This window comes from Varroa jacobsoni, unplaced genomic scaffold (assembly GCF_002532875.2).
Source record: "Varroa jacobsoni isolate VJ856 unplaced genomic scaffold, vjacob_1.0 scaffold_568, whole genome shotgun sequence".
Lineage (NCBI taxonomy): Eukaryota > Metazoa > Arthropoda > Arachnida > Mesostigmata > Varroidae > Varroa > Varroa jacobsoni.
The window spans coordinates 406,875-432,090 of record NW_019213470.1 but is presented as its reverse complement, the minus strand read 5'-3'; the positions used below and the strand labels follow the sequence as shown (position 1 = coordinate 432,090).

Here is a 25,216-nt window from a genome sequence, read left to right as displayed (position 1 = left end):
GAAAATGCTACAAACCAAGGAAGTTCCCCATGGACTACATGGGTGATGGCGCAATTGAAAGGCTGAAGCAGTTGCAGTAACTTAATGCTGCATGTGTATGGTATGCGCTGCTTGTTTTTTTTTTTTATTTTCTCAATCGCTGTCATTTAGGTGGACTCATGCCAACGGTGACATACAAAGCAGCGTCTAACGACAGTATCGGATCTAAGGGTTTAAACGTTTACTCTTTCAGTATTTATATTTAACTTAGTATTTATATTTATCTACTTCAACAGACACATAATAAATTCTTAAAAACAAAATAATGGTCATTCATAATAAATCACAATTCGATTACGGCAACAGGAGCTTGCTTTTCCCATATGGTTGTATAGTACGAAATGTGCTTAAGGGTACACTTACTGACTGGCTATACTTTAATACAATTAATAGTACTCATTGAACAATATGTGTGTTCTTACATGTTTTTTGATCGTGATGAAAGTAACGTTTAGTGGTATTAAACTGTGCAGCACAACATTAGATATAGCCGTAGAGTTTTTTTCTACACTGAATTCCAGTTGGCCGTAGCGCTGTTTAACAGTCTATAAGACCCGTTTTCTCTTGCGACTCCGACCGGTTTTCAGCTTTGGGCGGCAGCAGCAGCTGTGATGTCGATACAAGCACTGCAGGTGAGTCGAAGGGGCTAGACCGCGAGTGCTGCGAGGCGGCCAAAAGGAAGCTCTCCTCCCGGATTATGACGGTCAATGTTCGACTTCTTGACGATACCACGAAAACGTTTCATGTACAGGTAAGGGCAGGTAGTAGGTTGAGTGAAACGTTACTTGTGTTCGGCCGCTTTCACTTATTTATCGCAATTTTGAACAAATGAATACAACTTAGATAGGGGTAAAAAGGTAAACAAGCAGAGGCATCTGCTTGTTACGATTTTCATCGATCGTTCTCGTACCTGATGTATCCCGTGAAGTAAAAAGACGGTGCCCTTATAAGCTATCCATTCGTTGTAACATTTCGATCTACATTGTGAAATGTGTGTCTGCTGGCTATGCTATGATACCAATCTCTTTGCATAGTCCAAGCCGTATAGAGAACACCTGGGTCGTCTGGATCACATTTTGCTTGAGGGATACCTGCAGATCGTCGTCGTTCGTTTCTTACGGCGGTTCAAAGCGTGGTTTGTCACTCAAACTGAAGTTTGCGGTTATGAAGCGATTAAGACAAACCTGGCAAACGCTAACCCTTACTGTACGCTCATGTTCGATCCCGCAAACGATTGTTGTTGTCTGCGCACCACTTTTTCGAGCACGAAAGTAGTATTGAAGACGGTGCAAGATATGAAGTGCATGGGTGAGCGCACTGATTCGTCACCTAACAACAACAGTTCAATTAAATTACCAGGGCACATGCTTGTCTGAATAAACTTTACGCCCGGCATCACCGTTAGGTATTTCATCAGGGGGTTGGCTCCCAGCACGAAATCTAAACCACTACGTGCCCGAAGATTAGCAGGCAAATGCGTCGCTCGTTCGGCTACCACGGGGACTAGGCACACGCCTGACAGTCAATCGTCCTGGGAACTTTCAGCTTCAGCCAGTCCGACGCCAACGCTGTCTATTGCCTTTAACGGAAACTTTCCATTCAACCTAACATTAATCGCGTGTACGTAGACGTAAGAAAAACACAAATTAAGCTCGTGTAACTTCGAAAAGGCTACTGGTGCCTGGAATATTAGATAGTAATTCTGATAAATTTATGTTATGTTTCTGAGTCTAGGTTTACTTTCTAGGACCTAAAGTAGGAATTATTCTTCTCAAAATCTTCCGTTTGTCGGTTGCATATGCTGCGTATTGAACTCAAAGGCGGATTCACACGTATTCTAATTGGTTGAGCATGCTAATGCTCCGTTTTCTTGTGGCATTTCTGTAATTTGCACAGATCTAACTGCGCGACTATCGTATATTGTCTAGTTTGCTTGCAAAAGTAATTCGCTAACATAATGTCTATAAGGCTCGTCACAAGCGATTGTCAAGTAAAAAAAAAAACAGACTGATCGTAATATTATAACAAGTCGACGGCCGGGATCAAGGGCCATAGGAAGATCAATTGCATTTGACCCACCGTAGGGTCAAAGACTACAAGCATCAGGTCCTTGTTTGTGTAGCATGCATTTAATTATGCCAAATTATCGTAAGTACTCAGTTTGCCTACAGCCGACCCTTTTTCGGACCTGCCGTGCTCTTTGACTGAATAAATTTGTTTGGAGGTCCCCGCGTATTAGTGAAAATAGAAAACGTTTTAGTAACAGAAAATGGTGGCTCACGCCCTGTTACTACATGCTTATGTATGGTGTTCCTGTATGCTGTGACGCAGAAAAATATAATAGAAAAACAGAGGTAGGTTACAATGGGAAATCCTTCTACTCCGCTTGGTGTGCAGTCATGCTTTTCTAGTTCTGATGAAAGTCAATGTACGACATGGTAGATCATGTATCTTCGCAAAAACAGTTCGGTAATCATTCAGGACAACAGGACCTCGCATTTGATTCTAATACCGCTAATGGCAATTCATTGATATGACAATTCTGGTTCGAATGTTGACGACATGACGTCGGCGATAATTTTCGCAGTGTTACATTTAAGACTCAGGGTTTGTTGGAAAGAAAGGCTGACTTCAAACAGCTGCAATTAAGTGTCGCACATTATTACGCTAATGATATAGGTGAAGCGATGTATTACGTGTGATATGTATACCAAGCTCTTTTACAGACAGGGGTTTATGTGGCTGACCGATTGCAGCCGACAAAGGTTTTTCTACCTCTGTATTTACTGCCACTGTCCTATGCGAATACGTTGTCCTTTGAAGTGTATAAAAATTAAGTTGAAGCTGCGATACCGTCTAGAATCGATTCATAGGAAGGAAAAAATGGCGTGCATGCCACTAAAAACGGCAACCGTCGATAATGAGAAAAGCCGATCTGCCCTTGACCGCACCGGATCGATCTACGCCATACTTGTTCGAAGGGTTGTCGAAGGCAAGCTCATTACATTATAAGTATCAAAAGACGCGCATAGATGCAAATCGTCGCTTTATTATGCCGTGCTCATTTAACAATGTATACCTTTTTCCTGATAGTATATTCAAAACGGTTTCTGCAGCACCACTGGGAATAGGTCGTTTACGTGCTAATTCAGCTAAAAGGTAGGAGCATAGTGCAGACGCAGTATCGCATAGTGTACCTGATGATTAAAACATTCATTGATATTCGCTCCATACGCCTCTTTTTAACTTAGGCTTATATTTAAGGCTTGATTTTACAAAGCCATTATTTAGGCATAGGAACCAAGTGGCTCACATCATTTCGGCCATAAGGAGGTCAGCGAGCACGCGATGCCAAATGCATCCTATCAATGTTGGCCGGATCTGGGCTTTTCTGACGGCTTCATTTGACGCCACGGGCGATACAACAACAAGAAGGCTCTAGAGATCCATTTTAAGAGATTTCCTTCTCTAGCTAAAATAAGAACACCCTTACCGAAACGAAACGCCAAATGAAATGCGTGTGACGATACGCTATAACGTGAAATCTATTGATATCTAAAAGATCAGATATTAGTCAAAATGGCATAAATATTTTTTTGTTTGGGCTATTAATTTTTATCTTCCATGTCAACTGATGCATAGTAAGATCGTAGTAAACATATGGTAGTTTTCTGACCATGTGCTTTTCTCCGCCTTACGATCGTGTTTTGAAATATTAAATTATTGCCATATCTACGTCCATTTGTCGACACAACTTTGCCATAACACTAATAATTTAGTAGGAACTTTTAGAATCGTGATATGTAGACTCGCACTTCCAACGTATCTTTTGTCCAATGAGCGTTCTAGAGTATTCTTAAGTCTCACTGATCAATCGATTACAGCGGCTGACATTTGCGATTGTTACTGATGGCCATTGGGCAACAACACTACTACACACTGGGGCAATGTGTCATTGCGCAGCTAAGTGGCAAAGTCGCTTGTCATGTTGCCGTTTTTCGCTGGCATATCTATCACCGTATCGGCTCTGCCTCCTAGTCTCAGATCCGGGTTTCCCCTAATAAAAGCTGTCTATCGATCACCGCCAACTCCTCATCGGCTCAAATCGCTTCCTGCTGAGGACGCCAGTAGAACCGATTCTGCTTTCCTTTAGTTCTCGTGCTGTTACCAGAAAAACGTTCGGTCTCGAAACATGAGTAGCAACTGGTCCACCTCTATATTTCGAGTTTTACGTCCGGTATTGCCACTAGGCGTTCCATTCGATGACTAGCTCTCAGCACGAGACGAAACTTGTTCGAACCTGGATCACAACTCGTCAAGATTTGCAGGCAAATAGGTCATGGGGCAGTCGGCCTATTTCAGAGAATGGAACACTACCGCCATCTCAACGATCGAGCACCACTTTAGGCCGTAATGACGATGGCAATGGCGATATGGCCGGGCCAATATATGAGCAGTGCTAAAAAGTATGTCCGAGATGAGGATGCTACCGTCATCTAGATCGTGTATTTTACTGAGCCGTCTGCGACTTGGGTTGCGAAGAATACGATAAAGTAGACCATAGATCAAAGTCGTCGTTATAAGATGTGCCTAACAAGCGGCCCATGATAAACCGGTCGACGCGTGGCGACGGAGCGACGGTGGAGTCGTCGCCATTTTCTTTACAGTTAGTCCCTATGTGGCCAAGCGGCCCGCGTCAAGTCCGGCCAAGGTCAAGGTAGCAATCATGGTAATGGCAATGGCTGTATTGAGGAAACGACCGCAATTTGTAATCATCAATGATGTATGTACCAAGGCGGTGATAAATGCGTCACGATTGCGAGACAAGTATTTTATTGCAGCTGGCATCACCATCAGTAAAAAAGTTGGATGGAGACGAGGCAAATCGTACCATCATGGATTGAGGCCTAAGAGAACGACTGAATGGGAACAGGCACAAGGTGAGCAGGTCTCCAAGCTGAGTACAGACAAGCCTTCAGCCTGGCATATAGGCAAGCAGAGCGAGGCTTAGCAGAAACCCAAGCAAGCCAAGGTACCTTAACCTCCTACGGTTTGCCATCGATAAGCCCTGCCTGTAAATTTCGTACTATTTAGAACAACTATGAACGTTACCAGCAGCAACTCGGCCCATGCCAAAACCCAAAACACATGTCCTGTCGGCCGGTCAGATCGGCTGACAGACAGAAGTTTGCGGGACGAGCAAGTAGAAAGGGTCAAAGGACGGCTATATTGTAGCCAAAATGAATGAATGAATGCGTTAAAAGAATACGTGGCGTCCATTTCGGGTAGATTCCGTTGCATTAAAGAAATACATTTCAGGAAGACGCAATAATTGTTTAGGCAGTTGGTATGGACTATTTGGAGAATTCTAAATGTAGAAAGAAAAGTTTTAGGTTAGGTTCTACTGCCCGAACGATTAGACACGTGTGAGCATAATTAACGTCCAACTAAGGTTTCTGAGGTATAGTAGGTTCTCCAGAATTAGAAGCGCCGAGATGTGCAACACAGCATGTGTGATTAAATGGAGAAGGTTTGCAAAATTTAATCTACGTTTTCAAATTATCTCTTGTGTGTTACATAGGTCAAAGAAACGGTTGCTTTCAGTGCTGTGCATCTGTCACTGCAGATTTTCCACAAAAAATACAAAAATGTCAGTATAACTTTCATTTTATACAAATCTCTCATTTCGCTTCTGTAATACTTTTAGTAGTGATTTAAACAAATGAAGAGCGATCACATACTGCACAATGTCAGCATCGTACTCATCACAGTGCTTTCCTTCACCCAACAGAAATAATGCACGGTTCTTCCTTGGAAGGTAGCGAGCGCTTGCGTTGGTCGCCTATGCAAGCTAAATTGGCACGATCTCATGCCTTCAACCCGTCTCGCTGGCTGGTTGCTGACAAACAGAGTTTCCAACAGAAAAGAACTGTTTGAGAGAGCCAAGGTGAAATTCAATATTGCGAAAGCTCGAACGATGCCTGTACGATGCTTTGGCTTACCCGACGCCTTCCATGTTTTCAGCTTCCACCCCCCGACGCTCCCACCGTCGGTAAACGCGCATTTGTTCTTACGATATACGAAGACATTTTAAACTTTTTTTTTTTTTTCCAGAGATTGAATTAGGAATCGGCCCAGTGATAGCCTACTTACGGATCCTAATAGAAGTACTCAAAAGTTAATGTTTGCTTGGTTGTGTAAAAGAGGTGATTTCGCTGATCCGCTGGAGCACGCCGCTGCCACCGTTGCCTGCTGCGCTCTATAGTCGCTATGATATTCGTAGCATACACAGTACTCTGAGATATGCGTCTACAAGCAATGGCGTCTTGCAAATGAATCAACAAACAGAATGATAGATAGGCAGAAAGCAGAGAGCGCGCAGCGGATCGCGAAACTGCTGATCTAGTCGTTCGTTTTCTTTTTGTTGCAGCCACTACCGAGAAGCCTCTCATTGCTTCCATTCAAATATAAGCTTTAACACGCTTAACGCGGGCGCGTCGTCGCGCGTATTTAACTTAAAATTCGGTAAAACCTTGAAAACAACCGCAAAGCAAGTCAGGAAGGGAAAAACTTCAGAGCAGCATCAGCATACTTTCTTTGAGCGACGCAGCCAGCTACTAGTGGTACAAGCTGTCTTATGCCTGGCCGCTATCTCGCTCAGCTGGCTTATCGTCCTCTGAAAAAAGTTAGATATTCATGTTTGAGATCATCGGAAACACTTTCGAAGATGTCTCAGAAGCCTGGGTAGTTACAAAGAAAGCCAAAGCAATGGGATACCGACTTCATTCTTGATATACCTATATATATTCATCTGCTTGGTAGAATTTCTTCTAGATGGGTTCATAGCCTTTTGTACCTACTAGGATGGTTAGTTGATACGGCAATAGGTTGAGCAACGTTGTGGTTACCGAATAACCTAGGCTTTCTCGCAATACCTTTAATCTAGTCTGTTATATCATATCAGTGTTTCTAAGTTTTGACCGATACAGCAGTCTAGATGCTAACCCCTAAGAACGCCGTGTTCTTTTGCAATCAGCTTTTTGATCTCGATTGGGATATACTGGTCCGCAACGGGTGTCAAACAGATCTACTGCAAAATATACTAACCTAAGGATGCGCAGAATTCACTTGTGCAGATGTTCCCCCCCATGATCAAGCGTCGCCTACGGGTGGGGGACTGCGGGACCGCGATATGAGAGTCTTTTCCTCACAGAAGGTACTGCTCACTGGTAAGGTTTCTGAATAGCGGCCTGCGGATAATGGACTTAAGCGTTGTCTACTTTTTTCATTTTGCGGCTCTCAACTGGTTCACCTAGATCCCATATTTGTTTCCAGAGCTCCAGTCTAGCGTAGTACAGGGATATTCTGTCAAAACAGCTATAGAATGAATTTAGGCCGGAAGGATAACTGGGTCACAGAACCCGCAGTAAAAGTGGGCTGGAGTGTAGAATGGAGCTTCTTGTAATGATTGGACGAGGAACGCATCGAAGTCTGAACAAGATAAAGAACCATTTCACTACATATGTTCAAATATAGACACACATATTTTGTGCCGCCAACATCTCGCTATTCGAGGCGCATGTTTAAATAAGTCGGTCGTTCTGTATATTCGTTATTGCTTATCCCACGCATGTCTAGAAAATGAGTATGGGTCTCCGTCAGGTGGACGCCACTTGACGACGCACCACTACAAGTTATATAGAATATGCACAATAGAAGACCACAAATACCGAAACAGAGAAATAACATTGATGAAAGCTTCTATGTTATTTTACTTGACCCACTTACTGCTAACGACTCACAGCGCCCTTTACCGGTTGTGGCCACTGGTTCCTACCAAACCTTCGACTAACTTTGAGTTGAACTAGGATGGAAGCGCGATATATGGGGAGAAATGGCACTAATGTCAAGTGCACACCGCAATGTTCAAGTGATAAGACAATCGAAATCAAAACTGAAAAAAGGACGAAAATCGTGTCGGAGCAAGATGACACTAATACATCCTGAACGACCGAAGTGACAGAAAATAAGCTGCTAGACAACAACCGAATGAAGTGATCGGGCCAAACGTTGAAAATCTAACCCCTAAAAAGAACTAGAAGGGCAGGCGAGCGGCCGGTGTAGGGAACCGAATGGTTCGGAAAACTGGTATTCGTCCTGAACCTCTTCGGCGTCCCAACGCCACGGGGCCGAAACTTGGCCGAGGAAAGCGTTCACGCTTTCCAGTAAACAGCGCCCGTGTCTAAATAGTTATGAACTGACGTGAGAAGCATCCAAGTAACCAGCAAGTAAGGAAGAATACAATTGAAAGGCTTGAAAGGAAGAAAATGGGTACGAATGCTCAAGGGCATCAAAAAGCAGAGCTGTACAGGAAAAGCATGCGGTGATGGTAATGGCTGTAGTTGCATTGTTGACCAAAGTTGATAGGACTCTTCTCTGCTATGGCCGGCTACAACGAGCCACTATGAAGCACTACAACAACTTATGCAAAAAAAGCAACGGCTGCTACGAAGACTCGGTGGTAGAGAGCCAATAAAATGGGGAAATGGTTTACGATATGCCACAACGAATGTAGATAGCAAGGGAGGACGATTAAAACGTGCTGCAAGACGTGTACAGCGATAAATTGAACAAAATAGACGTGCAAGACAACAACGGACACAGCTTCGTAGAAGACATCGTGAAAGCAGGCTGCTTTATGCGCTAAGTCTACCTCAAGTATAGGATAGTGCGATCGTGATAGCAGCGACAGCGAACTGCAACACAGAATCTTTGTGGGTTAAGAGAAATAGAGCCGAAAAACCGGTCACTGTAATCATGGACTACTCCTGCCATCGAGACTAGCTCTGTGGCTTTCTGTTCGTATCAGTACTACACTATGAGAATATAGAAAACAAATACTGGAGGACTGGGTGTGGTCCTCATTTCCGATACCAGGCGAGACTAGAAAGGCAAACGAATTGAAGCTGATCAGAGATCGCAGTCTAATGGACGGAACACCGGAGCTTAGCGGCAATATACGAAACGTATCTGCTGAGTATGGTTCAACTGAAGTTAATCAGCGGCAAAAGGGCACGCAAAACAAGAAGGCGTCATAACCAAAACGGCCCCCCAAAAATGACAACAACAGTGCCACACTTCCATCGTTTTTGGCAAACTTCAATGCGACCCGTCCCAGCTAACAATATATTAGAGACCCAAAAGAATGGAACACAGGAGAAAAGCGACGCGATAGACAGAAGTCGCCGCCGCGGGCGATCAGAGGAAGGAACGCAAAATAAGGAGAAAAATCGACTAGGTAGAGGAAAGCAAACTCAGAAGTTAGGTACGTGATCTGAGCGGTAACGCAGTCCATGGAAATTGGTTAGAGGGTGCGGTGAGTAGAGATTGGAGTGACAAAAGAAAAGGGAGTATGGGAAAAAGCCCCAGCCTGTTATCAGACACCTTTTGCAAACAAGCTGTGCGTTCGACACTCCCAAACTTACAGAGGCAGCTGTTCCAAATCTAGCAATCGAGAGTGCTCAATAATTTTTTAGTCGTTTCTTAGTCGATCTACTTTGCCTGAATTCAGCGGGCCGTCGCTTTCCCAATTTCGTAGCTGAACCATCCAGCGATTTGGTCGAGCACTGATTTCATTGCTAGGTTTGCTAGCTAGTGCTGTATAGAGTCAATGGCATAAGAATAACATGACACGTTGTGAACAAAAAAGCAGGTCCTTAGCGGTAACGACTATGCCGACCTAGGACACAAGGATATATGGCTTTAAATCAGTACCTTGCTGCACTATAACATGTTTCAGGTTTCAGGTCCAGTACGACCCTTAGATATTGCTTCACATTACTAGCTTCTATCGCGAATCGATGTGTATCAACGCTGAGTATCAAACCAAAATAGGTTCATGTCATCCTGAGATTGGTAAACAAACATATTACCAGTAAGCTGTCACGGGCACAACCCACATGCGGTTAAAAAGGCAACTAAGCTAGCACAACAGGCAAAATATATCAAGTTGTGAACAAATAGAAGTTCAACGTGAAATTACCCAAGGTCTAACTAAAATATCAATAAGGGGACTCCTACATATTGCATTCATATATTTTGAACTTGTCTAAAGGCATACTTCATCCTACGATTCTTCGATTGCCTCATTTTCACGCAAACTCTGTTAACATACACTTCTTCATATCAGTTTACCTCAAACGATTTTTGTCAGGTCTGAACCGGCTGTAGAGCTCATTTTGCTATCTGCCCTCCTGCAGAATATCCCAACAGTAGAAGTTTAAGCCCCTTTTCACTCTCTTTTTGTCCTTTGCTGGATATCAGCTAGGCGCCGTATCTAGCCAGGCCAAACCGTCATATCTGTAAAGTTGAGTAGATTATAAATTCGGCTTCGGCATTGGCTTCTCCTGTAACTCTAAGCAACATGACGACATCCTGCAACGAAACTGGAGCCGCCTGTCATTGCTCTATCCAAAGGCCGCCCCGTTTCTGTTTCCATGTCGTTGCTTTCATGCTTAGCGTTTAGCACCTAAGTGTGCCCTGCTGCGCGAGCTACAACCAGGATGACCAGGATGGCACCGAAGGTCGTAGTGGCAATGACGAGAGTGGCGGTTGACTGACGACGTTCAGAAGCAAACAACGGTAGCGTAAACGGGTAAGTAATACACGCTGACGCGTTACCCTCATCAGGCAAAAGTAGATCCAACTGGAGGGTAACTAGAAGTAGTAGCAGTAACCTGGTGGGCAAGGTGCTGAAAACTGACATACTAAAAGAACACGGTTAAAGGTGTGGCTCCTTCTAAATGGGTAGACGTGACGCCAAAGCGGAAGAGATCAGCGGGGTATAATATTCAGGGCGTCAAGCTGACGATTCTTCGCAGGGGCGGTGTTTGCTGGTGCTCCTTACTTATGAGCGCTGTCAAATCTTGCGATACGCTTGTCATAAAGCTTGTTTGGCATATATATATATATATAATACGCACAGGCCGTATTATAAGTATGTAAGAATACGATGTGTGCACGAATCTTCAATACTATACGCACTCGAATACACACAAAAAATGTGATTCATCTGTCCTTAAGATATGGGCAGATTCACACAGTACAGAATAGGCACAACGAGCTGGTATAAAATACGCGCTTCTACCCAGCAGGGAACTGCAGTGTTTAACAATTCAGTGTCTACACATTTACGGCAGCTGGACATCAGCGATTTCGATGTTTTGATGTTCATTTTTTTCTCCTCTCAGCATATTTTGTATATTTATCTTTTTTTGAAAGGATTTACAAAAAGATGTGCACGCATTGTCAAGCACTAGCGGAAAAATGTTTGTCTAGCCGTTGAATGTGAGTGTCGGCTCTGACGATTCTGAACGTGTCCTATACTACGAGCTTATTGTCATTAGATTAATGATGTCGACTTGTTGCCTAGCTGCATACTCAGCTGCCGGCGCTAACTCAAGAGGGTTACATTGACGGCCAGCAAGTGACATATAAGGCTGAAGCTCGCGGAAGTGTTTTTGTCATTGGATTTGGTGTTTCCGCTACGGTACACAAGACAAAGACAAAGCGTGGAAATATAGCCTCTTTCCGTAAACTGGCTTTGTCGAAGCGGCATCTATATTGAATAGATTTTGTGTTAGATAGTAATAACTGGGCTGCTCTAAAATCGCTCCTCCACAAAGGATAGTACTCATTACAACTTGTGTGTCACAACGTTTTCTTCCACCCTTTCACGCGTCATTCGTTACCTGTTGCATAAGAAAAAAGGTACCTTTTTTACACGGAAAAACAGTAACGAAAAGCAAGGCATATAGACAAAGCTGACTAATTCACATTTAAGTCATGTGGGCCCACCTTTACTAGTGTATATTGGCAGAGCAATAGCAAAATATCCTAAGAGTAAGAAATTATATTATTGAAGGCTGGACGATAACTTCCCAAGCTTATATCATTGGCCAATGATGTTCAAGGAGAAGGGTCACTAATTCTAAAGAATTAAATTGATCTTCTGAAGAACTGAAACAGTTATTAGTAAAGCAATATCTTGCTTGTGCGAAACAAGTCTTCTGTAGGTGCTGATCCAAGAACGATGTCAGCGCCATCAGATGGGAAAATGTCATTAAATTGGCCCTGGAGCGGCGATTATCCAGTAAACTTTTTCAGCTCTGGATTTAGTGCTAGGGACAGATCGCTGATATAGATTACTCTTATATTAATACATTCCAAGTTACTCTGGGTAAAAAGGATCATTGAACGTGCCTTGAAAGTAGGAGCTAACGAGTGCTGAAGTCAGAAAGGTTGTTGTTAAAAGAGCTCGCTTCCGCGGCTAGTCACATAAGTTAGCGATTGATTCATCCGTTGAAGAAACACTAGCGGCTAACGAATTCGGTTTTAACCTGAAGGCTTTGGTGTTTCTAAACTTGCCTGTTTTATGTGTAAATGGAAAAAGAAACGTATTTAAGTCGTTGTCAGCATGGGATTTTGCCTAATCCTGTCTATGTGCAAACAGGTGTATTAGATGGAAAACGAAAACATATTGATATATTTAAGGCCTGTGTTTCCCATCTATGTTTGTAAAAAACTGCCTTAGCCCCACGGTCGTCATCAACAGATTTATGTTCGACGACACATTAGCACCATGAGACTTCCGAAACGTCTTGTTTCGCTTGTCACCACCGTTGCGACCAATGCTTAATCCCATTATAATAAAGGCATGAACTCCCTTGCCCAGTTTTTCTCAGTCTTTTTCCTCGCCGTTTCGCCGGTCTTACGTCAGTCCAAACTTGATCATTTTCTTCAGTTTTTCTTTCGAAAAGAAATCTATAGTCAGATACCCAGCGCTCTTTCTCGTACAACACGAACCTCTGTCGTTATAGCAATGGAGTCACCTAGGGTGAACTAAAGCGGCACTCAGCTTTCTCGCTACCACTGAAACCAACTTTTGACACAGCGCTGCACAGAAAGCTAGCTACGGCTTGCCGCGGCTGGTCACCGGATGGCAAAGTACCCAGCCGCATGGAATAATTCCGTTTATGGCCTTGCTTTGCTTTATGGTAATCTAGAAGCATCAGTCGAGTCGGTGACGACCTGAGATTTCCATAGTCCATAGCGACTCTGGCAGCCGTATCTTCCGTTCGACTCCGCGCAGTTAGCGCCGGCATCAACGACTGCTAGGCAAATCAGGGAAGGAGGCAAGCTTAAAAGCCTGCACCTTTGCACGACGAACAGACGGAACATGGCGGCGGATCGGCAAGGGCACGAACAGAAGGCGAAGGTACAAAGGCACTAGGTACCCATCAAATACTGCGTCACTCGCGAAATTTTCCACCAGCCTAATTGGGTACGAAGCGCAATGTGCAGCTGCTATTGTTTCTGCCACAGCAATCATCGAGCCATAAGAATGTTAGTGACGGGTGCTACCTGGAGCAGCTTGCCCCTTCGTCGTCTGGATACTATGATGACGCACGTCCTAGTGTAGGCGGAAAGCGAACAATTTCGACAAATTTCGCTACAGCCACTCGCTGGTTGGCTCCGCGAACTTCGTTAGTTGTGTTCCGCCAGTTTACCCGGCTGTCCTCTTTTAGCTTGTCCTTCCCATTAGCCATCTGGTAGCCGTCTGCTGCAACCGTAACGATAATAACGTCAACAAAAAAAATGGCAATAACAGCAGCAACTGCAACAAGCCAGCCGTAGCGTCGGGCCAGCAGCAGCAGCAGCACGACCACACCCGACTATGCTAGGGTCTTGTTCATGTCAACATTGGCTATATGGCTGAAGCGCAAAGTACCAAAACTGTCCGCTCTTGAAGTGTTATCAGAGCGCATGAACGCCAGTTGCTGGTCATAAATACGGCCGTACGCGAACGTGTTCATGCCGCTGTTTGGTAATCCTTTGGTTGGCTAGCGCAATAAGCAAACGAGTAAGACAAAGCAGGTGAAGCCAAGGAGAAGAGCCAAAACATATTACATACAGTCATGATTCTTACAAATATTAACAGTCAACCGTGATCATGAAAGTCTGCTTGGGAGATCAGTAGTGCTGCTCCCTGATTACGGACCATGAAAATCGGTGTTCAATAAAAGAGTCTAGCGTTTGAGATAAATGATCAGATAAAGATGCACACAGAACACAATGCGGTCATTCTGCTCTTCAGCGCATAGAAGACTGTGGGCTGTTCCCTGCGGCTTGCCATTTTCACGTTACAAAATCTATCAATTAAATAAAATCGTCCACATCGACAACCCGCACCTGTGAAAAATGTTATGTTACTTGTAGTGCTTTATTTTCCTAGTGACTGACATCAAATAATGTTACCGATGTATCGTCGTTATCAGTAAATAACACCGGTACGTCAATGAGCGATCACACTGCCAGAGCAATATCTATCTTCACCTATGAACAATCGAATGCCAAACTTGTACATGTATAGGTTCTTCATAGTTTCATATTAGGCAACCTTCAAGTAAACTTGGACTAGGTCTTGGACTATAATCAATTAACTATGGTACATATCTAATGAATATTTCATTACAATGCCTTGTATGGTCTAAGTGAGGCCATATAATTACGACTTAAGTAGGCCTACCAAAATTATTTGTTAGCTCGGTATGGTTGAGGTTCTAACAGGTCTCTATACTGGCGCTCTTCTTGCTTCTCGTTTCTTCAGCTCATAAAAAGGGGCGGGGGGGGGGGGGGGTAGCTAAACCATTTTATAGAATATGCGCGTATTATCGTATAACAATTCCTTAATATAATTAGCTGCTTTGATAACTTTTTGCATATCGGTAATAAGTTTCGTTTTGACAAAATCGAGTTATTAAGGAAACATAATAATCATATTAATATTATTGTATATGAGTCATATGAGGTTAGAGTAGCCGGTAGCTCGCTTTGCTTTTCCATACATATAAACATAGAACATACATAGAAGGTGTCTCGTATTTGATTATACTATGAAAATGTAATCATTCATCGTTTTACTGATTCGAATATTATCGTCCTATGTCATTCTGTTAATAATTATGATTATTTTCAGTATAAAGCAAGCGGGCAGGTGCTGTTCGATCAGGTATGCCGAGTTCTTAACCTGCTAGAATCTGACTACTTTGGTTTGGAGTATTGGGACGAAGAAGGAACTAAGGCAAGTAAGACCTAGTCACCTCCTCTTTTTTTTTCTGTCCATATTTTTTTTCCTCTTAATTTTCAAGGAGTCCGGCACGGAGAGTTTGGATAATTGTTGACTTTCGCTCAAACTGACGACAATGACGCACTGTGGTTCGCCATAACGGTTTTTCTACTTGTTCTAGAAACAACTAGCTTTCGTCTGATGCCAATAGCGACGAATGAACGCACTCCCGTCACGACAGACAGCCCGTCTCCCAATTTACGTGTCGTACCTTGTATTCAAAAAACAAAAAAACAAATAAAATTGGGTAATCTCGCCACGTTTCTCTAGCATTCGTCGTTGTTTTTTACGGCATATAGTAATTATCATGCGAATTAAAAGTAATATAGTTTACGGTATTTTGTATGCTGTTTTTTGATAACTTATTTTGATCCAATTCGAATGCAATACTTTGCGCTCTAAGATCATGAGCGCCAGCACTGAGTATAATAGCCGTTGTCCAAATCTGGCGATAGCTTTTTTAAAGAACAGGTTTATCATTTTTTTTTTTTCCTTTGATAATCCACCATTCTTGAAAGGGCTTGCGCACCAAGAAGAGAATGACTAGGAGGCATGAGAAAAATGCCGACTTTCCTGGACGTCGGGTTCATCGTTCTAAGAGCAGCCTAAGTTTAAGATAATGGGGGCGCAGAAGGGGCGATACGACGACAAAACCAGGGTATACCGCTGTACTGTTAAAACCCCAACAAAGTAAATAGCATTCAGACTGTTCCGGAAGTACCTGATACGACGAGATGACGAGAATCAGCCTAGAAGCGACATAAAGCAGCTGTGCTGGTGTTGTGGTAGACGATGTATAATTTATATTTACCGGAATATCCAGCAGCAATCGACAACGGCCGCATTCCCCATCGCAATTATCGCGCGCAAGAGGATCCGGAGTAAACACTGTAAATGTTTGCTCGAGATGCAAAGGGTGTACGCAAGGCAACGTTTATGTGCTTGTTGTTTGAAAGTGTAGTAGAGTAAAACGTGTCGCCTGCAGGAATAATGATGAGGTTAATGCCACAATCGGCTGGGCGGGCAAACGGCATTGTAGAATACGCCAACATAAGACTGGTTAACATAAAAGTTCACGAAGTGTTTGAACATGTGTGCGCTGAAGACCGAATCAATGAGTTTCGTGACGTTGCTACTTCATCAAGTGAAAAAGCTCGAAGAGTAAGCGTCAGACCTACAAGAGAAACGAAAGCGTGTGCCATCGGTGACGGTGGCTGACCGTCGAATTGAAAACAGTTCTAAAAGAATCTCGCATAGCCCGACACCTTTTTTGCCAAAATAAACAACTCTAGTGGTTAGTTACAGCATCGTGCAGCCCCTCGGTCCTGCTCTGAGAGAGGTCTTTTTTAAACAAACGTGACTGATTTTTCATGCGGATCACAAAACGGATATCGGCAGCGTTGTGTGTGAAACAGAGAAATATTTTAACAGCACCGATGGCCGAAAGAGCGATATTTGTACAGGCTGGTTGTCATGAATGTATGGAATTTGAAGGAGACATATATCAGCAAGATAGTTTGTTGGAGAGGTTGATATCTCGCGACCCCTCTTACCCGCCTTAACGATGGGGGCACTCGTTAAGCTGGTTCTCGCAGCATTGGCGAGTAAAGGGTCGGTGCCATTATATGACACCTTCACCGCCACAATCCCTCACCAGTACAATCGCGGAGCTTGCAGCGAGCATAAATCTTAAGGCGACGCTAAGGATCACACTGCCCTGCAATGAAGTGCAATAGACCAGGCCGCCCTAGTCGAAGTATTTCCGTTTCCTACAATCAGAGGCCTCACGCCGCGCATAGGAAAGAATAACGTGATTGCCTCACGTGGAGAGCGACTAAGTATCGCAGCATCCTATACGCAGCCGGTTGATACAAAATCAATGTATGTAATGGTGCACAAACTCGTAAGTGAACTGGAAGCGCTGCCGCTCATTTCACCTCTCCCCTGGTCACTGCTGCCAATCTCGACACTCGAAGGCCAGGTGGACAAACTTTTGTAACTCACCTACGAATTCCTTTCTGTATCTCACGTGGTGAATGTTAAGACATTTCGTCGAAAATCTCCAGTCTGTAGTGCCTTCGTTTCCCTCAAAAGCATTAATCATGGATCAACTACACTTGCAGTCTTCAAGCTTATGGCCAAAATACAGCGTTTTAGCATCCGTTTGTAAGACAATCTGTCGAAAAGCAAGTGAGTTATAAAGACAATAGTACAGTCATATAATTCCACTTTACCTTTCGCAGATGTTTACGTCAAGGAATACGATATCAGACGCGGTGCCCTTTCTCGCCGTAGAGCGGAAAGATTACCTCAATATAACGCGAAATTCGTCAACAAGACTTCACAGTACGGGAACTAATACAAGGTTTGGGGAACCTACACAAGAAGAAGGCCGCCTATCTAGATAGCGTCTACAGCAAGTATCTCAAATGCGCCATCGTTCTGGACGGCACTATTTAATAAATGTTTACACATATGGATACACTCCTAGTTCACTGGAGAAACGTTACCCTGTTAGTAATAGTTAGTAAAAAGGAAAGGTAGACCCAACAGCGTTGTCATCATGGCGGCGAACAACGAAGAAGAACGTGTTATGGTCTGCTCTCCGGCTTGCTGACTAAAAAACTGAGCATCTACCTAAAAAGCGTACATGCTGTTTCTCGATACCCAGAAAGAAGCATACACACACACACACACACACACTGGCTAAGGTAAACCCAAAAAAGGGAGATAGACTACTAAAGTGGCCACTGGCACCTTCTACCTGGCATGGTCGCCTAAGTCAGAAAACAAGAAACAACTTGGTGCAAGATTGCCACCGCGAACCTCACCGAAAGATGCAAGAAAACAGTGTTGGCTGCATGCCCGATCAACTCGGTTCATCGTTTGTCCCTAACTATCGCTTTCAGCTTGTTTGATCTCCAATCAGTCACAACATACGAGGCACGCGTCATGTGGAAAAATCTTGCATTAGGGAACCTAGAACAACTAAATCGCGGCAAAGCCTTCTTTTTCAAACAAGCGCAGGTACTATACATAATGATTTGAAATCATCTTGCATGTCTCCTAGTTGATCCACCACTGCTGTCCGAGAGGCCACTTCGTACGTTGTCATACGTTTTGAACTCCCAGCAACAGCAGTCTTTAGGACCAGCGTTAGAAAATGAAAGGAAAATTCTCATGGGTCATGAAGATTTTTTTGTTTCGAGTCCGGAGACGAACAATAAGGGAAACAAACCGGCCAAATAAATACTTCGTCACTCGCTTTACCATGAATAGGTTGAACTATAGACTCTGCAGGAAACAAAATTATCACAAGCCTGACGATACATGTGGGTGCTTCAAATGTGATAGATATCGAGCCCTTCGTTGCCCTCTGGTACCATCTTTAGAATATCCGACAAATCTCTTAAATGAGTTTTATAAACTCAAAACAATCTTTAGGACGCAGTATTTTTAATAGTTTTTTGATTTTTTTTCTGATAGCGGAATATTGTGCCGTTAACCTGTGTGAATACGGTATTTACTGTTGTTGGCAAAGCTGCATAAAAAGATTTTATTGATGTCATACTAATTAATCGGTTAGTCCAGATGTTACTACGACCTAACGAATTTATTCTTGAGAATCATTTACTCTCTCCATAAGTTACGATGCTGTATGCGCTATAGCGATGTTAAACTGCAAATGTGATACAGTCATCACCAATGACATCACCAAGCAGAACATTTACCTGCCTAGCAGTCTGCATCGTGCACTATCGCATTTATTAATATACACAAATGTATGCATGTATGTGTCTACCTTGCTTCGGGTAAAAACCTTTTGGTCTTTGCAGGGACACCCCATGTTTATGCTACTACGACTACAACAAACTGCTACTGCCTTACGCGCCATATACATATGTATAAATATGGAAGGCTGCACACTGCTTGCTTTCTATTTGCGTCCTATCTCGCTAATAATTACCCCACGTATAGAGATATACAAATAGATATAGCTGCGGCAACTGTGGCGATTGTTGAGGTTTTGTTGTGCCATACAAATCGAAAGGGAGCGCCAAAGCGGAGGTGTGCAGCGGCCTTCACCGTTGCTGGCCTGCGGCAGACCGAGGTCACCTACTATTAGCTTCTACAGGAAAATGTCATCGTGAGCGAACGAGAGATATATAAGCAGTCCGGCAACATTCTCGACAGCGATGTGCACGGCATAGGTGGCGCAACTGATAAGGGGGCTCAAACAACACTTAGCACCAATAGAGCAGCAGGAAAACTATTGGCCTCTGACCCGTTAGCGAACATTAAATAACATTTACATAATTGGAAATTAAGCAGATTCTCTTTCTTTTGGTCGTTTCCCGGATGTCCTGTCTTTTCTTTAGTATCATTTTTTCGAATGCTGGCACTATTTTACAAGTGCTCTTTGGTGATGACTGTGCTAACGTCCCCTCTCTAGCTTTCTTTTTTTCTCTCCAATGTCTTACATGCTTTCTTGTACCAGCCCAATAAGCTTGAATAGAACGACAGCTTCTATACTATGGCCTGAACGGCCCCATGTATATCATAAACACGCTCGCTAGCATTGACAAGTCCATTTGACGTGTACCCAGCCACCTCAACCCTGCTGGTGACTGACAGCACCTGTTATATTGTCCTCGGTAAGGCTCGCAGATAAATAGTGCCCTGTTTATTTAGAGAACGCTATTGAGAGAGATCTCCGCGCATAACTCATAAATAATAGCCAGCGTCTTAAGTTCAAAAAGTTTAAAAAGAATGACTTCCCAATAAAGCTATCGTAGTTGGTTGATGTGGTACCCTTTGGACTAAAAACCCCTGCCGTAGCATATGTAATAACTAAGCCATGCTTATGAGGACATAAAGGATTTTCTTGTCCAAGTGTTGCCGGGCAAGGTTAGTTTATATGATGCGATTCGACGGTACTGAAGCACTGAATTTGACCATCATACAGCTGATTGCATTACGCTTGAGATGCGTACGAAATGAGATTGACGACTCGACGTTTTGTTCGTGGTTTAGGAGGAGTTAGAAAGATCTTGAGACAGCACAAATGAGCATAGGAAGCCTTTGCAGGAGAACATGCATGTCTTTTGTCAGCTTGCTGCGAAGTGCGATACAAATTCGTAGAGGGATGAGCAGTTGGTGGAGGTACGGTACCCCAACACCCGTATGGCACTAAGATCTGGCTGGGGTGGTAAAGTTTTTTTTCGCTTCGTGGCTGTGCGAGCTGATACCAGTCGGCTGGTGGCACCTAAAAACGAGGAAACTATATAACGAACCACAACCGGATGTTGGGAAAAAGATTTACATGACTGAGATGAACAAAGGTAGGAAAGCAAAGGTATACAGAGTCTGAGAGTTTATTTAACGAAAAGGGTAATGGCCAAATTTCTCTAATTGGCTCAATCGTGCTCAACATACCTTAACCGTGTCCTACTAACGGACAGTTATAGCGAAGCAGCGCTGACATTTGATTTAAATGACGCTGGAGACATCAAATTCTCTATTTATCGAAATATGCAACTATCATATATATATATACGCTCCTGCATCCTCCTTTTTCCTCCTTTAAAGCAGAGAAGATGGAGGTAAAGTTGTGCCTCAGGGACCATTCAGTGATCTGTTGTGCATATTTTTAAAGCTAGATAGCATATTTTTTAAAAGCGGCCATATTGCTGGATAGAAAGAAATCGAACAAAAAGCTACGTCTTATTTAATATTTTGAAATGCTTCAGATTGAAAAATGCGTTGAAAAATGGGGTCGTAAAACATATCTAAAGGGTAGTACGGTCGACTGTAGAGCGATCAGACTCATAGCGCTTTGATGCTTTCAAATATTATCAGCAGGAAATATTGTCAACAAATACTGGGAACACATAGAAGTGCATCTAGAAATGCTTGAGAGGATGACCGTTCAAAACATTTTGATCGAGGATGAAAATTCAGTTTGCTCCTAAATGGTTCTCTAAAGTTTATGTTTCTTTTATCACTTGTGCATAAATAAGTTGGTCCGTCAGCGAATTGGCTTTAAGTTACCTATACCCCGTCAACTAACTCTTAAGAAACAGTGACTCTGAGGTGATCTTGAAGGTTCCAGTTGCGTGTCCGCGTTGCAGGGCCTCTATAGTGAGGTTCAGCTGCAAAATAGTATCAGTTGCGCAATCGTTTTGTACCACTCAGGCAGTAGCCAGATATAAGCAAGTTGCTAGCGTAACGAAGAGGTATATGGTCCTCATTTCACTTTATGATTTAAGATCGATCAGCAGGCTTAGCTCCGGCAGAACCGTCATATACCATGGTCACTAGAAGCCTAAGTCGAGTATCGTTAGCTTGAGAAGACTAGACAATAAAAGCTGCTCCTCAACATAAAAATGCAAGTCATCTCTCTTCTGCTACCCGTTACCTTATTCTAAGCCAAATTAATAAGTAAACAAGTGACTAAAAAATCTATTCATCCCCCGTGTATGACACTGAATTAATGCAAACCGACCCTCCGTTGAGCGCGATTGAAGCCCACTTTCTAAACGATCATCTCACATCTAAATTAGTAGATATTAATTGTGAAGCGTGCGGAGATGAAAAAGAAGAGCGGCATTAGAAAGAATGTTTCTACTAAGCGTTCGATGTAACAATGACAACCGCAGTGGAATGAGTAACAATAACGTGGCCTATTGGAGCAAACAAGCTCGGATCGACTACGCAGAGGAAGACAGAGATAGGGGTAATGAGAAGCTGAAAGCAAGTAGGCTTTTCTCGACCAACTGGTCCAGGTGCTAAAGCCCTTAATAATGAATATTCTTCTTAAATCCCCTCATGTACGTATTTGCCTATTTAGCCGGAGCGTGAGGAAGGCCGAACAGTGTAAAGAACTTCTCTTCCGTTTACTTGGCTTCCAGAGGGCCGGAATAATTGGAATAGAGGTTGGCGGACCACGCTACACCGCAAGACAGAATTCTCACAGAAATTTTAAATCTCTTAGCAAGCAAGATCGAAACTCTGGGTAGACCTGTAACCTATTGGGTAGTAACAGAAAAGGATGAAAATAGAACGTTCTGTAAACTTGTTTCTGCTATTAGCATGAGTCTAAAACATCATTCACTTCATAAACTATGCATGATCACATTATTGGCTAAACCTATCTTAAATATAATTACGTGACCCGAACTTACGTAAATGATATTATTAATTTGCTATTTTTCCATTAGCGTAGCACAATTAATTTTATCAAGATATTACATACTTATACGACAGTCAATCAAATTATTTTTCGAAATATTCTAGCCTATTTCCTGTGTCCTTACCGTCGACCTAATATTACTACGCTGTTAATTAATTCTGTTGCAGTATTGGCTGGATTACGAAAAGGCGATGTGTAACCAGCTCTGTCTAAATCTCGAGGACGTATTTCTTGAATTCTGCGTCAAATTTTACACGCCCGATCCAGGGCAGCTCGAAGAGGAATTCACACGCTATCTTTTCAGCCTTCAAATCAAACGGGATCTCGCACAGGGCATCCTTTTGGTGCACGAGGATACTGCCGCCGTCTTGGCTTCTTACATAGTCCAAGGTAGGCTTGAAACGAAACTTCAATAGAAGTGACGAAGAGAGAAAAGGCGAATAGAAAAAGCCTTGTATATAAAACATACGGTTAGAATACAGCAGAGTATACATCTATATAGAGAATGTACCGCCCCGTCCGTGTGAGATTCTATACGAATGTGGCAAGCATATACTGGGATGACACAACATTATAAGAAGGCGATCAGTCGTTCCTTCGCGCGTCATCTTTTCTTCCATCTTCCGAAAAAAAAAAGGGTTCAAATCCGTACCCGTCGAATTCAACACCTGCCAGCAATATATATATATATATATATATAGAAAAAATACGACTTGCGATCGTAGCAATTTTTCTCTTAGTATGTGGACAGACGTACGTAGATCAATTCGATCTTTTACCTCCAAATTTTGTACAACGAGGTTGTTATTTATTATTTACTAATAATAATACGTAATTATATAATGTCTAAGTGACCATGCTTCATTTATGTTTTAAACCTATACCATACCTACAATCGTATTAACTTAGCTAGCTAATATGGACTCAGCTGAAAAAACGTTATGTAGAACGGGATTCTGTACGTATCTCCGACGCTGCCACTCTATCTCAGATGCAAAGCCAACAATAGTCAGCGACGTTAGGACCAAGTACGCGGCCACAATCAGCAAGGCCCGCTCGGTTTTCATTACAACAAGACATTGATCAAGGACGTTCATTACTGCATGATGATAATAATAACGGTAATATTTCATTAACAATGTTACAACTACAAAACCGTATCAATTTGTATGTATCCGACCAGATTAGAATTGAAGACCTTTTAATTCGAAGTCCTGGACGTTCCATGTGAGAACACATTAACATAATGCAGTGCAGAGAGCCTTTCATCGAGACCAGTTGCTACTGTCACTTTTCTATTTGTTTGAAGTTTCGCACTGCGACCGTCTATTCAAAAGAGCGACTGCCATTTGCGCTATTCTATACTTAAACATCTGGAGTAGAAGATACCTATATGCTAGAAAGACTCGTGGCCTCCTTTTGTGACGCCAGTATCCGCGCGATGTGTTTTAAGTAGAAATGATCGATACCGTCTGCGATTTCGTTGGGTGACTTTTCATTTCTTGAGCTGCATACTGTGCTCACCCGCGTGCCGCAGAGGACGTTGATTGTGTCCTATTATCTGCAATACATTGTCCTATAGAAACTCTAGTGGTATACCGCTACAAACTCATAATACTTAGGAATCAATCCAGTTACTTGCCACCCTAACCAAATAGGGAGAACGATTGCGTATTCTTTTTAATTGGAAAATGTCTGCCAACAGTCACGTAAGTTTAAACGTACGTACGAGATTGACTTGTGCGTCCGATTTATCGAAGTCTCTGAAGCGGATGTTTGTACGGACGATGAAACGCACAATCGTGGATAATTATTTGTTTGTAACTAATATAAAAGCAAGGGCTATTGCCCGTGCTGCCAATGATTAAAGCTTCTAAATAAAGCTTTGCAGACGGAGGGAAGTCATCGAAACACCTGCCGCGACAATGAAACCTTCTGATTCTGAATGTTTTTAACTATCTATTTTCTAACCTAACTTTATGCAATGTATTTAACTTTGTTCACGAACATCAATCCCATAAGTTTAGGGCTCAACACACAAGTAAAAAAAAATCGAATTTTAAGAATCTTTTTCCTCTTTGCAAGATTAACGATCCTATTCACGCATGATTAGAGACAAAGACACTGTTCTTGGTAGTTCCGTTGACGGACGCTTAACCCTTTCGGCACACGAAATTGATTCAAAAGGCAAAACATTACTATACAACTGTAAAGAAATTTACAATATATACATATGTACCCTATTACAATATATACCCCGTACATGTACATATGTACAGGGTATATACTACCCTGTAAGTGAAATAAGATGTGTATTTGAAAAATGATGATTGGGTATAGTACCAACAACGTTTACATGATTATAATGTTCGCTTGACATTCTATCCTATTTCCTCTTATTTGGGTTAATTTGTCCGAAATCTTGAAAGAAACACATGTGGATCCTGGTGCTTTCACGGTGTGCATTCTGAATTTACCGTATCATGTGAATTGTTTGGAACTGTAGTGTTATTTTTTCATACTTTCTACCATACCGAGTTAGAACGTCTGCTATAAGGTGTTGGGTTCATTTGCCTGACGTTCTGGGTTCTGCTTGTCCGTTGTCGCCTGTCCTGGCGAGACAGTTCGAGAGTGAGCGATCTAGCTGGGCACAGTTGCTTCTCTCTCTCTTTTCGCAGTTCCGGTTTTTCTCCGGCCAGCTTATTTTGCCAAGGCATTTTGGCTAGTTGCTACTGCTGCTCTTTGTGCAAGTTGTGGGGTCTTGGCGTCCCGTATTTGAGAAGTTATGAGTGTGTATT

At 42.8% G+C, this 25,216-nt stretch overlaps 1 protein-coding gene across 2 annotated transcripts in view; it reads left to right on the top strand.

Annotated features, from left to right (window-relative positions):
* Nucleotides 1-25,216, top strand: part of LOC111261555 (uncharacterized) — a 134,960-nt gene that overhangs the window by 78,453 nt on the left and 31,291 nt on the right. The window contains exons 4-6 of one of the 2 annotated variants that reach the window (XM_022835148.2): nucleotides 627-790; nucleotides 15,077-15,181; nucleotides 22,586-22,808. In XM_022835148.2, the coding sequence (XP_022690883.1) occupies nucleotides 627-790; nucleotides 15,077-15,181; nucleotides 22,586-22,808 (492 nt within the window). Of the gene's footprint in view, nucleotides 1-626; nucleotides 791-10,533; nucleotides 10,694-15,076; nucleotides 15,182-22,585; nucleotides 22,809-25,216 lie in introns of those variants that run through there. The other variant, XM_086968755.1, reaches the window with a different exon arrangement.